Source organism: Gymnodraco acuticeps, unplaced genomic scaffold (assembly GCF_902827175.1).
Source record: "Gymnodraco acuticeps unplaced genomic scaffold, fGymAcu1.1, whole genome shotgun sequence".
NCBI classification, from domain to species: domain Eukaryota; kingdom Metazoa; phylum Chordata; class Actinopteri; order Perciformes; family Bathydraconidae; genus Gymnodraco; species Gymnodraco acuticeps.
In genome coordinates, this window is record NW_022990174.1 from 140,048 (window position 1) to 154,288 (window position 14,241).

At 42.0% G+C, this 14,241-nt stretch overlaps 1 protein-coding gene across 1 annotated transcript in view; it reads right to left on the bottom strand.

Annotated features, from left to right (window-relative positions):
* Window positions 1-1,317: 1,317 nt before the first annotated feature.
* LOC117547181 (NLR family CARD domain-containing protein 3-like) overlaps window positions 1,318-14,241 on the bottom strand; it is a 32,769-nt gene continuing 19,845 nt past the window's right edge. Inside the window, 5 exon segments of the mRNA XM_034217737.1 lie at window positions 1,318-3,717; window positions 4,340-4,386; window positions 4,496-4,672; window positions 5,644-5,817; window positions 5,925-7,716. Coding sequence (XP_034073628.1) covers window positions 3,182-3,717; window positions 4,340-4,386; window positions 4,496-4,672; window positions 5,644-5,817; window positions 5,925-7,716 — 2,726 coding nt within the window. The 3' untranslated portion in view covers window positions 1,318-3,181.

Consider the following 14,241-nt stretch of genomic DNA (forward strand, 5'->3'; position numbering starts at 1 on the left):
GATTACTGATAATCCATTTTCATATTTATGTCAATAACGGAGATTTCATATTAGCTGCTACCAGAGTGTAACCCAGCTTCCGGTTTAGGGCATTCTGGCTAGGAATCACTCATTCACCAATGGGTAATGTTTAGATGGATTTAGGAACCTCCCCTCGATTATATTGGCTCTAACGGTTAAAAATAGGTGTCAATCATCAAAATCGATCGAGGGGGGCCGAAGATATGGAAAATCCACCCAAATGACCCCAGTAGTGGGGTTTTTTCTAAATCTCTCTAAAAAGGTCAAATGTCACTTGGTTTGCATCAATCTTGATACAGGGTACTTATTATATGTTGTAGTTTGGATTCCTAAAGCTTTTAGTCTACTATCCCATCATTCAAGGCTGGTTTTCACTATAAGTAATGTTTTTCTTTTGGACGGACATTATCATTTACATTTTTTTACTATGTTCAATCTGAATTTACTTTAAAACAAAAAAAAAATCTATATTGAATCTGACTTTTCTACATCCAACTCACAGGTTTATCATTGCTTTGAGAAAAAAGATTATTAATTTAACCCTTTTAGAAGATATGGTCATTTGTTCTGGGAATGTCATTTTCGAGCCTGAGACCTGAAAAAACAGGCTCAGGGCTCAACAAGTTATATGAATAAATTAACAATTTTTCCAAGTGGACCCTGGCCCTCGCTCAGGCACCTGTTGTAAATGACGGAAGTATTAGTTTATATCTTTGAAACTACAAGACCCACTACACCAATCCTGTGAGATCTAACACTTGTGAGATTACTGCAGGATATTAGAGTCTCCTCAGGTTAAAAAAAAGAAGTAACTGTAGACAATCAGAGTTTGATGCATTGTTATTCTAAAAAAACAGAATTGAACTGTAGACAGTGAGTCTGTTTCCTCACTTTATAGAAAGAGTTCCACCCCCCATGTTATCTCTACATTGATCTTGTCATGTTTTGACAGCTTGTGCCAAAGCATCTGGGCCTAAAGTTCTCCTCCACAGGCCCTGCGTTGCCCTCCTTATTGCACACAAACAACATCAGGACTCTTTAGGGTCACATGACCACAAAGACCATCAAATTGTCGACCTGCAGACAGCAGCTTCAGCCAAGTCCAGACCGTGCTGACGGAAGAACTTCCGTGCAACAGTTTCTGACATTTTGTGCAGGAATCTTTCCATTGTGCCAAGTAACTTCTTCTTCTTCAGCACATCTACATCAGGCTCTTTTATTACAAAGAGTCAGTTTGCTCCCTGCTGGATAAATGCAATAACACATGTTCTAATAACAAAAGCAAAGACACCACAGTAGCCTTTTAAACGTTATTTATTTGTCATATATGTACAGTACACGGTATAGCAAACACACACAATGTCACCTCTGCATTTAACCCATCCTAGTACTAGAAGCATTGGGCAGCTATTGTACAGCGCCCAGGGAGTGGTGGTGAGGGGGGGGGGTCCGTTGCCTCGCTCAAGGGCACCTTGGCAGTGACCAGGAGGTGAACTGGCACCTCTCCAGTCCGACCGGGGACTTGAACCTCCATTCAAAGACTAAGTCCCTACAAACTGCGCCACTGCCCCTGTGTTGGCCCTAAACAGTGAAATAGTTTGTTATTAACAGTAAGATATTCCCCCTCCATTGATTCCTTTAAACCCGTCTAAAGGCCCATCTCTTTTTGTTACCCACTGAATTGTCAACATGAAGGCAGGCCTGTACACGCTAAGGTGTTTAATAGTAAGTGTTTATTAAGATATACTCTATGTTTGTATTCATCTACTGTTATTTCTCTTTTCAATGACTGTGTTTTTATTTGATCTCTTTGTAAATCATTTAAGTTAAAATGTGCTGTTTTAAAATGCGATTCATTATTAAACTTACATTAGGTTACTTAAAAGTAATCAAATAAACAAAAGATCGCCATAAAGATAAGAAGAAATTATTTGATTAGAAGTCTTTGGAAGCATAAAGAATATAGGACAGTACAAATCTCATTACATTCCAGAATAACTAAAATGTCATAGAAATTACCAAACATGTTTTTTTCAAATGATGCTTATCATTTTCACTTACAAAATATGATTTTCTCAGTCAAAACAAGGAAAAAAACAGATTCTATGGATAATTGCAGTCAGCATCTCGTTTCACACAATTTCATGTAGAAATGTTACATAGCAAGGGTAGACATTAAGGGTAAAATTCCACTGGCCCCACCATTGGAACCTCCGGCCCGGAGCATTCGTCCAAAAATCAACTAATAATGAAGAAAATGAACACATTTGTTGCCATAGTAATTTATGCACAAACTACAATACTACTTGTACTACAACATTTGAATCATCAGTTCTTCCTCATTTTCCTCAATTGTTCATATTTGGTTTATTAAAATAACGATATTGTAGTCATTGTTAAAAAATGTCTGCTATTATTATGAGTATTATTATTTGTATAATGCGCTTTCTGCCTTCCTGTCATTAGGAGTTAGAAATGTAATGGCTCTGTAATAGATTAGAACCTTCATTATCCTAAACGTCTGGGACATTTCCCTAAAGCCAATATCTTTATATTTTCTACTCTTCACTTACTTGTCAGCATTGATGTACAGAGCCGACAGAAGACCTTGTTTATATCATCGTATTGCAGCCAACTCAATCAATCAAGCCAGTGTGGCTGAAACTATCTCTCCCTCTTCTTCTCATGCTCCCCGTCACTCTTCTTTAACTCCTCTGGTGATTTTTTTTTATTTGAAGATAGTTTTTTGCCCGGCGCATGGCCGGTTACCGCTGGTATTAAAAACATTTTGGCGAATGGTTAGGTGGCGCTAAACTCTGTAGTGAAGGCAAGTTTATTTTTTTATTTATATGAAGGAACACGCTCTGCAGCAAACAGCTGTTTGCTTTTCACCCAAAAACGACAACCGCCTCACGAAACTCTATGTTGTAGCATTAATAAACTAAACAAATGAAAAAAATTGTTCGTCAAAATACCTATACCACAGGACCATTTTTTTTTTTTTAAAGCAATATTTTTAGCGGCCCGAGCGGGCAAGTGGAAAGTACGTTATGCTGGCCCGGGGGGCTAAATAGTGCTCCCGGGCCAGCGGGCCATTTATAATGTTGAGCCCTGCTTTGTATATCAGTATATCTATATATAAGTCTGAAAATGTTGACTCTCAGCCCTTCAGAGGATACAGAGACACCGAACCAGACCTGAACCTGAAACCAAACCCAGCATAGAGAGGTTCAGTGAATGTGGTTCTGAAGGTGTGGAGGTGGATCAGTTTGTCAGAGGAGACTCTGTAGAAGGAGAGAGAGCCAGCAGGATGATCCAGATACACTGCTACTCTACCAGAGGGGGAGGGGGAGGAGATGTATGTTTCCGTGTTATTGTGCCAGACATAGTAACAAACATTGGAGCAGTTCAGACTCCAGGACTGATCATTCTCTCCAAACCTACAGTCCTTATCGTCTCCTCTCCTGCTGATTCCTCTGTAGGTCAGTGATATATGAACCTCTCCTCTCCACTCGACCTCCCAGTAGCAGCGACCAGTCAGAGCTTCTCTACACATCAGCTGAGGCTCTTTCTCAAACCTCTCTGGATGATCAGGATATGGCTGCTCCCCTCTCACATGTGTCACCTTCCTGTTGTCTTCAGACAGTTTGAGTCCTCTGTGAGCTGTGTTTGAGTCCAGCTCCAGTTCACAGGCATCTGATGGAGAGAACAGCTGCAGGTTATCATCTGTTCATTTATGAACTACTTTACTGACTGACAGAAACCATTCAGACTGACGTCTCATATTCACTGAGAATGATGTCTAACAGCCTGATCTTCATCAGCAGGTGATCCATCAATGATCTCAGACCTAATGCTTATTATTGTAAAATAAGAGATAAGGAAAGGGAACCAGCATCAGCGCTCAGCTGTTGATCTCCTGTCACTATCCAAAGATGTGCTTGTGTTGTGAACTTCCATTGTTGGTATCTTGGTTTCATTGTTCGGTTTTCTCACTTACAACAGAAAATAAAAAACAATAAGATGTTTGTTACTTGATTGTGTTGTTTATTTGATATAAAAGTAACAAAAAGTAATCAAGTGAAGTTACGTTGATATTGTGATACTTAGATTAGGTTACTGATTACATTTCTTAGAAGGTAATAAGTAACTGTAACTGAATACATCTTAAGGTAACCCTCCCCACCCTGAATATCAGAATATATCTTTAAAGACAATGAAGAGAAGAGGTGAGCTTTCTGTCGGTGCGTCTGTTATGAAATGTGTTTATCAGTGTAACCTGAGCAGCTCTGAGGAATCAAACTGAAAACACACTCACACTTCCTCAGACCAGGTTTCAACCACTGCAGTCCACCATGGTCCATCCTGCAGGAAGAAACACAGTCAGGACCATCTTCATACACCTTCACTCCAATCCACCATTAAACAGGAAGCCCCTCAGTCAGTGACAGAGACTCAGTCTCTCTGTCTGTACCTGAGTGTCTCCAGTCTCCAGAGTGGATCTTCACGTCCAGCAGACAGCAGCTTCTCCCCTGAGTCTCCTGGATGATTGTAGCTCAGGTCCGGCTCTCTCAGATGGGAGGAGGGGTTGGAGCTCAGAGCTGAAGCCAGAGAAACACAGCCTTCTTCTGTGACCAGACAGCCTGACAGACTGCACACACACACACACACACACACACACACACACACACACACACACACACACACACACACACACACACACACACACACACACACACACACACACACACACACACACACACACACACACACACACACACACACACACACACACACACACACACACACACACACACACACACACACACACACACACACACACACACACACACACACACACACACACACACACACACACACACACACACACACACACACACACACACACACACACACACACACACACGTTAGCATCCGGCAGTTTCTATGTGCTGGAGACCCGTACTATACATTTCTAACATAAAACTTTGGGGTTCTCAACAGGACTCTATGAGCTTCAAACGAAACTACGGGTCGAGCTCTTCATCCTCGAACAGTGGTTCCCAACTGGGGGTTCGGGGACTCCTAGGGGTACTTGAGGGGATTGCAGGCGGTATGTAGAAAGATTAGGAATTTCAATTTATTTCCACACAAAGAAATATTTTTAAATCAATTTGCATAAGGCTAGTGTCCCGCCGCCTGAACTATCAAAGCTTATAAAACAAAAGCAAGCTCAAGTGTCTCGTTGAAAGCTCGAAGCTTTACAAAATATGTTGAAACTGCTAGGAGTGAGTCTTTACATAATTTATTTTCACTGACAAATGGTGTAAATGTTAAGTTTAAATGCATTTGTATTAAGGGGGGGGTTATACAAGTGCTTTTCATCTAAGGAGCAGTTGTGTTAATTACGTTTAGGTTTAGGCGAATCATCACAGATGAGTGAGGGGGTACTTATAGGGGGACACGAGACAAAAAAGGTTGGGAACCACTGGCATAGAAGACTGGGTGACAGATATAGAATCACAGTTGAATAAAGAAAATCATGTAAAATCCTTTCAATAGTTCATATATGAAGAACAAATAGTTCAGAGGGCCGTCAATGTCAAACAGCTTTACACCAACCTGAGGGTCTCCAGTTCACAATGTGGACTCTCCAGTCCAGCAGACAGCAGCTTCACTCCTGAATCCTGCAGGTCGTTGTTTCTCAGGTCCAGCTCTCTCAGACTAGAGGACTGGGAGCTGAGGACTGAGGACAGAGCTGCACAGCTTCTCTCTGACAGCTTACAGCCACTCAGTCTGGAGAGGAATCAGTAACACAGTAGAAATCAATTGCAAACAGTTATTTATCTATTTCTGAATAATTGTCTACTACATTTAACCTGGATAGTTATGTGTGCACGTACAGAGCTTTGTTGGAGGCTTTGACCACTGGCAGCAGCCTCAGAAGAGCTTCCTCCGAAGCAGAGTATTTATTCAGGTCAAACACGTCCAGATCTTCTTCTGATGACAGTAAGATGAAGACCAGAGCTGACCACAGAGCAGGAGACAGATTATATCTTGAGAGTTGTCCTGAGCTCAGGTACCGTTGGATCTGCTCCACTAGAGAACGATCATTCAGTTCATTCAGACAGTGGAACAGGTTGATGCTTCTCTCTGGAGACAGATCCTCATCCACCTTAGTCTTGATGTACTGGACTGTTTCTTTGTTGATGTCTGCGCTACTTCCTGTCTGTGTCAGCAGGCCTCTTAGGAGTTTCTGATTGGTCTGCAGTGAAAGACCCAGGAGGAAGCGGAGGAACAAGTCCAGGTGTCCGTTTGGACTCCGTAAGGCCTGGTCCACAGCACTCTGGTAGAGATTTGTTAGTGTAGATTTGACTTTAGTCTTCTTGGAGGTTGTTGGTTCTTCTGCCAGCAGGTTGACTCCAGAGTTGATGAAGGTCAGATGGACATGAAGAGCAGCCAGAAACTCCTGAACGCTCAGATGGACGAAGCAGAACACCTTGTCCTGGTACAGTCCTCTCTCCTCTCTAAAGACCTGTGTGAACACTCCTGAGTACACTGAGGCTGCTCTGATATCGATGCCACACTCTGTCAGGTCGGACTCATAGAAGATCAGGTTGCCTTTCTGCAGCTGCTCAAAAGCCAGTTTCCCCAGAGACTCCATCATCTTCCTGCTCTTTGGACTCCAGTGTGGATCTGTCTCAGCTCCTCCATCATACTTGATGTTCTTGACTTTGGACTGAACCACCAGGAAGTGGATGTACATCTCAGTCAGGGTCTTGGGCAGCTCTCCACCCTCTCTGGTTTTCAACACCTCCTCCAGAACTGAAGCAGAGATCCAGCAGAAGACTGGGATGTGGCACATGATGTGGAGGCTTCGTGAGGTCTTGATGTGGGAGATGATGGTGCCGGCCTGCTCCTGATCTCTGAATCTCTTCCTGAAGTAAACCTCCTTCTGTGGGTCAGTGAACCCTCGGACCTCTGTCACCATGTCCACACACTCAGGAGGGATCTGATTGGCTGCTGCAGGTCGTGTGGTTATCCAGAGGCGAGCAGAGGGAAGCAGCTTCCCCCTGATGAGGTTTGTCAGCAGCACATCCACTGAGGTGGACTCTGTGACATCAGTCAGGATCTCAGTGTTGAGGAAGTCCAGAGGAAGTCGACACTCATCCAGACCGTCAAAGATGAACACGACCGGGAACTGATCGAACCTGCAGATTCCTGCGTCTCTGGTTTCAGAGAAGAAGTGATGAACAAGTTCCACCAAGCTGTACTTGTTCTCTCTCACCACGTTCAGCTCTCTGAAGGTGAATGGAAATATGAACTGGATGTCCTGGTTGGCTTTGCCTTCAGCCCAGTCCAGAGTGAACTTCTGTGTTAAGACTGTTTTCCCAATGCCAGCCACGCCCTTTGTCAGCACTGCTCTGATTGGTGCATCTCTTCCAGGTGAGGCTTTAAAGAGGTCTTCTTGTCTGATGGTTGTTTCTGGTCTGTCTGCTTTTCTGGATGCTGTTTCAATCTGTCTGACCTCATGTTCATCATTGACCTCTGCAGACCCCCCCTCTGTGATGTAGAGCTCTGTGTAGATCTGGTTCAGAAGGGTTTGGTTTCCTGCTTTAGCAATGCCCTCAAACACACACTGGAACCTCTCCTTCAGGGTGGATTTGAGTTTACTGCACACTGCAGCAGCAGTTCCTGAATGAACAAACAACAAGTGAGTGGATCCTGCAGAAACACTGAGACTCTGAACATTTAAGTGTGGCTGTATGGTTTGAATCAGCTCCTCAGAGGACACACTGACGCAGATGTGTGCAGCATATTAACAACATAGTTTCTAAATGTACATTTCTTGATGTTCCTCCATCTCCTCTCAGTCATGTTAAATTTGTTAAATACGGTTTCCGGTCTAGCAGGCATGGGGATTGCAGCATATAGTGACAGGTAAAATCGACAAAAGAGTGGAAGAAGCAGAGGAGCGAATTAATGCTGCCGAGGCCAGAATCCAGTCATCGGAGGACGTTCTGACGGAGCTGGTAAAGCTTCAGATGCAAACAGAGGCAAAGCTGACTGATGTGTAAGGGCATTCGTGACGCGAAAATGTCAGAATACACGGGGTAAAAGAAGGGCCGAAGAAGGCACAACATCAGTAGTTGTTTCTTGGAAGATTTGCTGACAAAAAGTTTGGAGCTTCCCTCCTCCACCGCGCTAAATATAAAGAGGGCACACCGGGCGCTGGCACCGAAACCCCCAAATGAAGCCCCTCCAAGATCAATCGTGGTTAAGTTCTCAAGCTACAAGATGAAGGAAGATGTGCTGAAAAGAGCTGGGCAGAAAAAATGATTTAATTTACAAGGGAAGAGGATACAACTTGACCATGACTATGCACCGGAGGTGCTGAGGAACCGGAGGGAATATGCAGAAGCAACAGCTGCGCTCAAGGAAAGAAATGTAAGATTCCAGACGCCATCCCCTGCCGATTAAGAGTGTTTTGCGAGGAAGGTACAGTGTTCTACGGCTCGGTGGAGGAGGCAACAACGGACATGGCAAAGAGGGTCATTCCGGTGACTGTGGTGAAAAAGACAACCTCCCTTTTGGACCAGATCAGCCGGATGACTTGGCGATCCAGTGAAAAGTGAGGAAACCGGGACACTACACGCTCCAACCAAGGCTTTAACCTGTTAAGCCCCGAGCCTGTTTTTCAGGTCTCAGGCTAGAAAATTACATTATATATATATTAGGGCTGTCAGTCGATTAAAATAGTTAATCGCGATTAATCGCAAATTAATCGCACATTTTTGATCTGTTCTAAATGTACCTTAGAGGAATATTTTTCAAGTTTGTAATACTGTTATCAACATATGAGTGGACAAATATGCTTTATGCTAATGTTTATTATCATTTGAACAATGACAAATATTCTCATGAATATTAAACACAACAACCTCTGAACATTACAGATATTCGCCTCAAGTCAACCTGGAACCTCTCTCATACAATAATACAATACAAATGGTGTGTGTGTGTGTGTGTGTTTTGATTGAAAAGTTTATTAACAGCTTGTATATTGGGTACAGTACAGTGTGTGTGTGTGTGTGTGTGTGTGTGTGTGTGTGTGTGTGCGTGTGTGTGTGTGTGTGTGTGATCGTTGGAGCTATGTGCAACTCAAGGCATATGCTCGAACGGGAGCTGCCTGGACGCTGCAATCATGTTGCGCACTATCCGTGCCGAGTGTGCTGACTTCTCGTACAATGTCCCACTGTCTGGCTTCCTGCATAAAGTCAAGTGCTCGGCGCAGTTGTGGCGAAATGTCGCTCCTCTGTTTTCATTTAAACAGCTCCTTGTATCCGTTAGCGCAGCTAGCTAACACCAGATGCTAACAACAACAATGCACGTAAGGTCTCTCTCTCGCTCGGGCCACACATACACACCCTCCCGGTCCTCCCAATAGCCAGTCGGTGCCTGCCGGTGAGCGTGGAAGTGTGGTCTGCCACAAGCGGGCGGCAGGAGCGGGGCTGTCAGCATCAGCTTGTAGATGGTATTTTAAACTCGATGCGCTCTGAAACTACGGGGCGGCCGAGGAAAAAAAAGACACATGCGTTAATCGCGTTAAAATAATTAGTGGCGTTAATTAATTTTTTGCATTAACGCGTTAACTTGACAGCCCTAATATATATATATATATATATATAATCTCCACTTCTAAAAAGGGGTAATTTAATAATCTTTTTTCTCAAAGCAATGATAAACCTGTGAGTTGGATGTAGAAAAGTCAGAATCAATATAGAATTTTTACATTTTAAAGTAAATTCAGATTGAATATAGTAAAAAAAATGTAAATGATAGTGTCCGTCGAAAAGAAAAACATTACTTATAGTGAAAACCACCCTTGGATAAGGTAGACTAAAAGCTTTAGGAATCGAAACGATAACATATAATAAGTACCCTGTATCAAGATTGATGCAAAACAAGTGACATTTGACCTTTGTAGAGGTTTAGCAAAAGGAAACCTCTTCTGGGGTCATTTGGGTGCATTTTCCATATCTCTGGCACCCCTCGGTCGATTTTGATGATTGACATCCCTTTTTAACCGTTAGAGCCAATATAATCGAGGGGAAGTTCCTAAAAATCCATCTAAACATTACCCATTGGTGAATAGAGTGATGCGTAGTGTAGAGGAAACTTCTGTGTAGCATGCAGTGGAGTCACCGACTCAGGAAGGAGACACGGGAAGAGTCGGAGCTTTGATGTCAAACCACTGTGATTTATTTGGAGTTGGTACCAGAGTATTCACACCACAAATCCAAGAGTCAGAGGTTCTGACTCCACGGTAGAGTTGCCACGTCAATTCTGGAGAGCCTCTCTCTTGCCAGCCCATCTAACTGGTTTCGCAGAGAGTAAACAACATATTTGAGAAGATAGCCTAAACAGTGTGGGAACACTGAGTTACTTGCGTCGGACACTTATGACCTCGAAGATTTTACCCAAGGCTTGGAGTCCACAAATACAGAGAAGGAAGTGTCCCAGTGTACCCACAACACAGACCATCTGTATCCCAGTATTGACCGGTCACAGAATGGGAACAATAACATTATTGGCTAAGCCGCCTGTGTCCTTAAAGGAGGTAAACAGACGTCAAGGTTTGTCCTGTATGTTACAAATTGGCGTCTTATGATAATTATTTCCATAACACGTAGCAGATTGCCCAATACCGGAAGCTGTCTCTCGTAGCTATCGTAGCTATCATACAGATGTAGCACCTCATTTCAGACCGTTTGAAACGCGAGGGCCGTGATTGGTACGTGATATGCCCTCGCTCAAGGGAAAACCTCCAGCTTGACTTGAGACCTCCCCCGTGATAAATAAATGTAATTATTATGAAGCCAGCTGCAATGGATCATTGATCCACCAGGGGTTGCAGTGGGGTTCCACACTGGAGCTCATGTGAAATAAAGTCAGATACAGTAAGCTGGATGTACAGCGGAACTTTGTTAAGATCCATATGTCACGGATATCATACTCTGTGCTAAATAAGAGACATGTAATCATTTACAAAACATCACCATGTTGTTATTTAACAAAATAATGTTGTTTAGTCGGAAAAAACGAACGGGAGGAAATGCAGCCAGGCTCTCGATTTTTAATCCTAATTTACGATCATTTATGTTCGCCGAATTGACATGAAATCACTGACAAATATGAATATACTGTATTCAACTTCATTAAAATGTTATTAACGTGCCTAAACTCAGTAATTCACAAAAAATATTTATATTTTAATGGAGCCTCGTCGGCAGATCAGGATCCCGACGCGTAACGGAGGGATCTTGATCTGCATGAAGGGTGTTATTTTCCCCATAAGGAAAAAGTCGCTGCAAATTATCCCGCTTATTACATGGCCACATTCTCAACAAAGTAACGACATGACTCCCAATATTAATTGAAAGGCTTGTATGGATTTAGAAAATGTTTTTATTGATTCAAAAAATAGTTGTATGTATTGATTTAAATTGACATGCATCCGCTAAGAAAAATAGTCCGTTGTTACCGTTTTTTACCTACATCACTGAGTCATCCGAACTCGCGACAGGGGAAGCAAACACAGACATCACAACACGTACCTTTACGGAGCGTTTACGGGAGATCGTCTCACCGTAGCTGTCAATCTGATCAAAAGACGTGTTCAATGGCATTAAAACGAGAAAAAACTCGGCTGAATCGGTTAATCCATAGGTTTTTAACGTCTCTATATAAACAAATTATTTCATTTATAATCCATAATTCCATTTTTATGTAAAAATCGCAGAGCAAAAGTTAGCTGCTAATGGTAGCCACCAGAGTGGCTGCTACTTCCGGTCTTGGCTATGCGGCAGTCTAATACACACACATTACCAAATAAGGAGTGAGAGTGACACGTAGCCAAAACCGGAAGCTGCATACACTCTGGTGGCTACCATTAGCAGCTAACTTTTGTGCTCCGATTTTTACATAAAAATGGAATTATGGATTATAAACAATTGCTTCAAAGCCACAGATACATTATCAACCTATGGATCAACCGATTCAGCCGCGTTTTTTCTCGTTTTAATGCCATTGAACACGTCTTTTGATCAGATTGACAGCTACGGTGAGACGATCTCCCGTAAACGCTCCGTAAAGGTACGTGTTGTGATGTCTGTGTTTGCTTCCCCTGTCGCGAGATCGGATCGCTTAGATACTATATTTAAATAATCTGTGGAGTCTCAGCTTTAATTGGATATATTGTATGTGCAGTTTCGATAAGTAATAAGGGTATCTTTATTTTGAATTCTGTGCTAAAGTGTGTTAGCATTTTTTTTTTTTTAAATGAATAAAACCGCACGTCCCTGCGGTGTGAATATCGCGCATGCGCATATCGCCATGACACGGTATATCGTTCAGCCCTAGTCTGAAATGAAACGGCAGCTCTCAGATGTGTATTTACACAACTAATGGCCCATCAATCACAGCTCTCTCTCCCCCTCCCCCCCCCTGATCTTTCTTCTCCAGCAGCTCCCTCTACAAATCAAACTGTAGATGGTGGGAAAGCACCTATTGTTTTAAATAATGGTCAGAATGTGACCTGTGAGCCTTCTGAATTACCGTGGGACAGCACATTCTAAACTAAAATGTTCAATCAATAAAGTAACATCTAATAATCGTAATAATATCTTCATATTAATAATAATAATAAATCATACAGTATGTGTCCGAAAGGGAGCAGGAGGAAGCAAACACAAAAATATACAAAAAATATACTGCATATTAAAGCAAACGATTGTAAAGGTAAAAGTATGAGCATAACAAATAAAGAAGTGTAATGTAAACATTAACATTATTATTATGATTATTTAATATATAAAGACTATATATTATTGAATTACAAGATTAGATATACTTTAGTTGATCTAAAATAGTGATGTGTTCAAATGCTCTTCAAAACAACTGAAAGTGCTGAAACTTGTCTTTCTGTATTTGTGAATGAAGCGCCATCTCCTGGTTAAAACCTGAAATTGAAAATCTGGCAAAGTGACACAGACACATTGGATTAACCCAGGGGTCTGCAACCTTTTTGAGCAAAAGAGCCATTTTGCTCCTTTTTCCAAAACATTTTTTTGTCTGGAGCCGCAAAACATATTTCATAGTTTTGTATTGTTATATCAGACAAAAACTACAGTTGTTTTGCATTTATTAGGCTATTTATTACATGATATAAAACTGTTAACCTCTAATAAGAAACAAATAACTCTTATAAGGAGAATTAAAAATAATACACAGGCCTACTTTAAAATAAATTAAACACAGCACTTGGGGAGTCCTCTGCACATTTGAAGGAAAATGTGCATTATCCATTATTAAAATGGGCCCACTTTGAAATAAATAAAACATATAGCTGCACCCTAAAAAGAGTTAAAGGTAGGGTAGGTAAGAATGGAGAAACCAGCTCGAGTGCGCTAGAATTTGAAAATACACAACCGGAAAAAATCTGCCTCTTCCTTCAGACTTTCTTAGAGTCCCTCCTCCAACACACACGAACGCGCACATGACCAATGAGGGCACGAGATAAGTTTGTGCACAGATGAAAGGCTGACAGGCAGGTAGGCCATCCAGTTATTTTAGCCGGGCCGGCTCAGATGATTGGTCGTGCTTTTTACAGAGCTACGGCTTCCAGAGATTAATTTTTGTATGTATTTATTGTCAAAGCATTTAATATATTCATTGCTATCGGGACGTTAAGAGCATTCCATGGAATATAACAGAAAGTGTTTTCTGAAATAAATGACATACCCCATTGAATTATGACTGAAGATCGTCAGCTGTCTTCATCTCCCGTGTTGTTCCTCGATACGTAAAGGCTGCACCACCGTTGACAACTTCTCTCTACATATCAAACATACCGGTAAACCAGCATCGTTTTCTGTGAAAGCAGATAACTCTGTCCACACAGAATTAAACCCTCTGTGTTCCTCCAGTACTTTTCTTTGATTTATCCATAGTTCGCTCATCGAGCCGGGGGTCAGGTTATTCGCCTCCAAGAAAAGGCACTCGCGCGGGACCGTAGCAGGATGTGACGCATATTTTAGTTGACCTAATTAAAACCGTTTTGTTTTTTATTTATGTGTCACAGTATCACCTCAAAATACAAGATACGAAACATATTCAACCGTGCAACAAAATATAAATAGTCCTACAAATACTTTTATT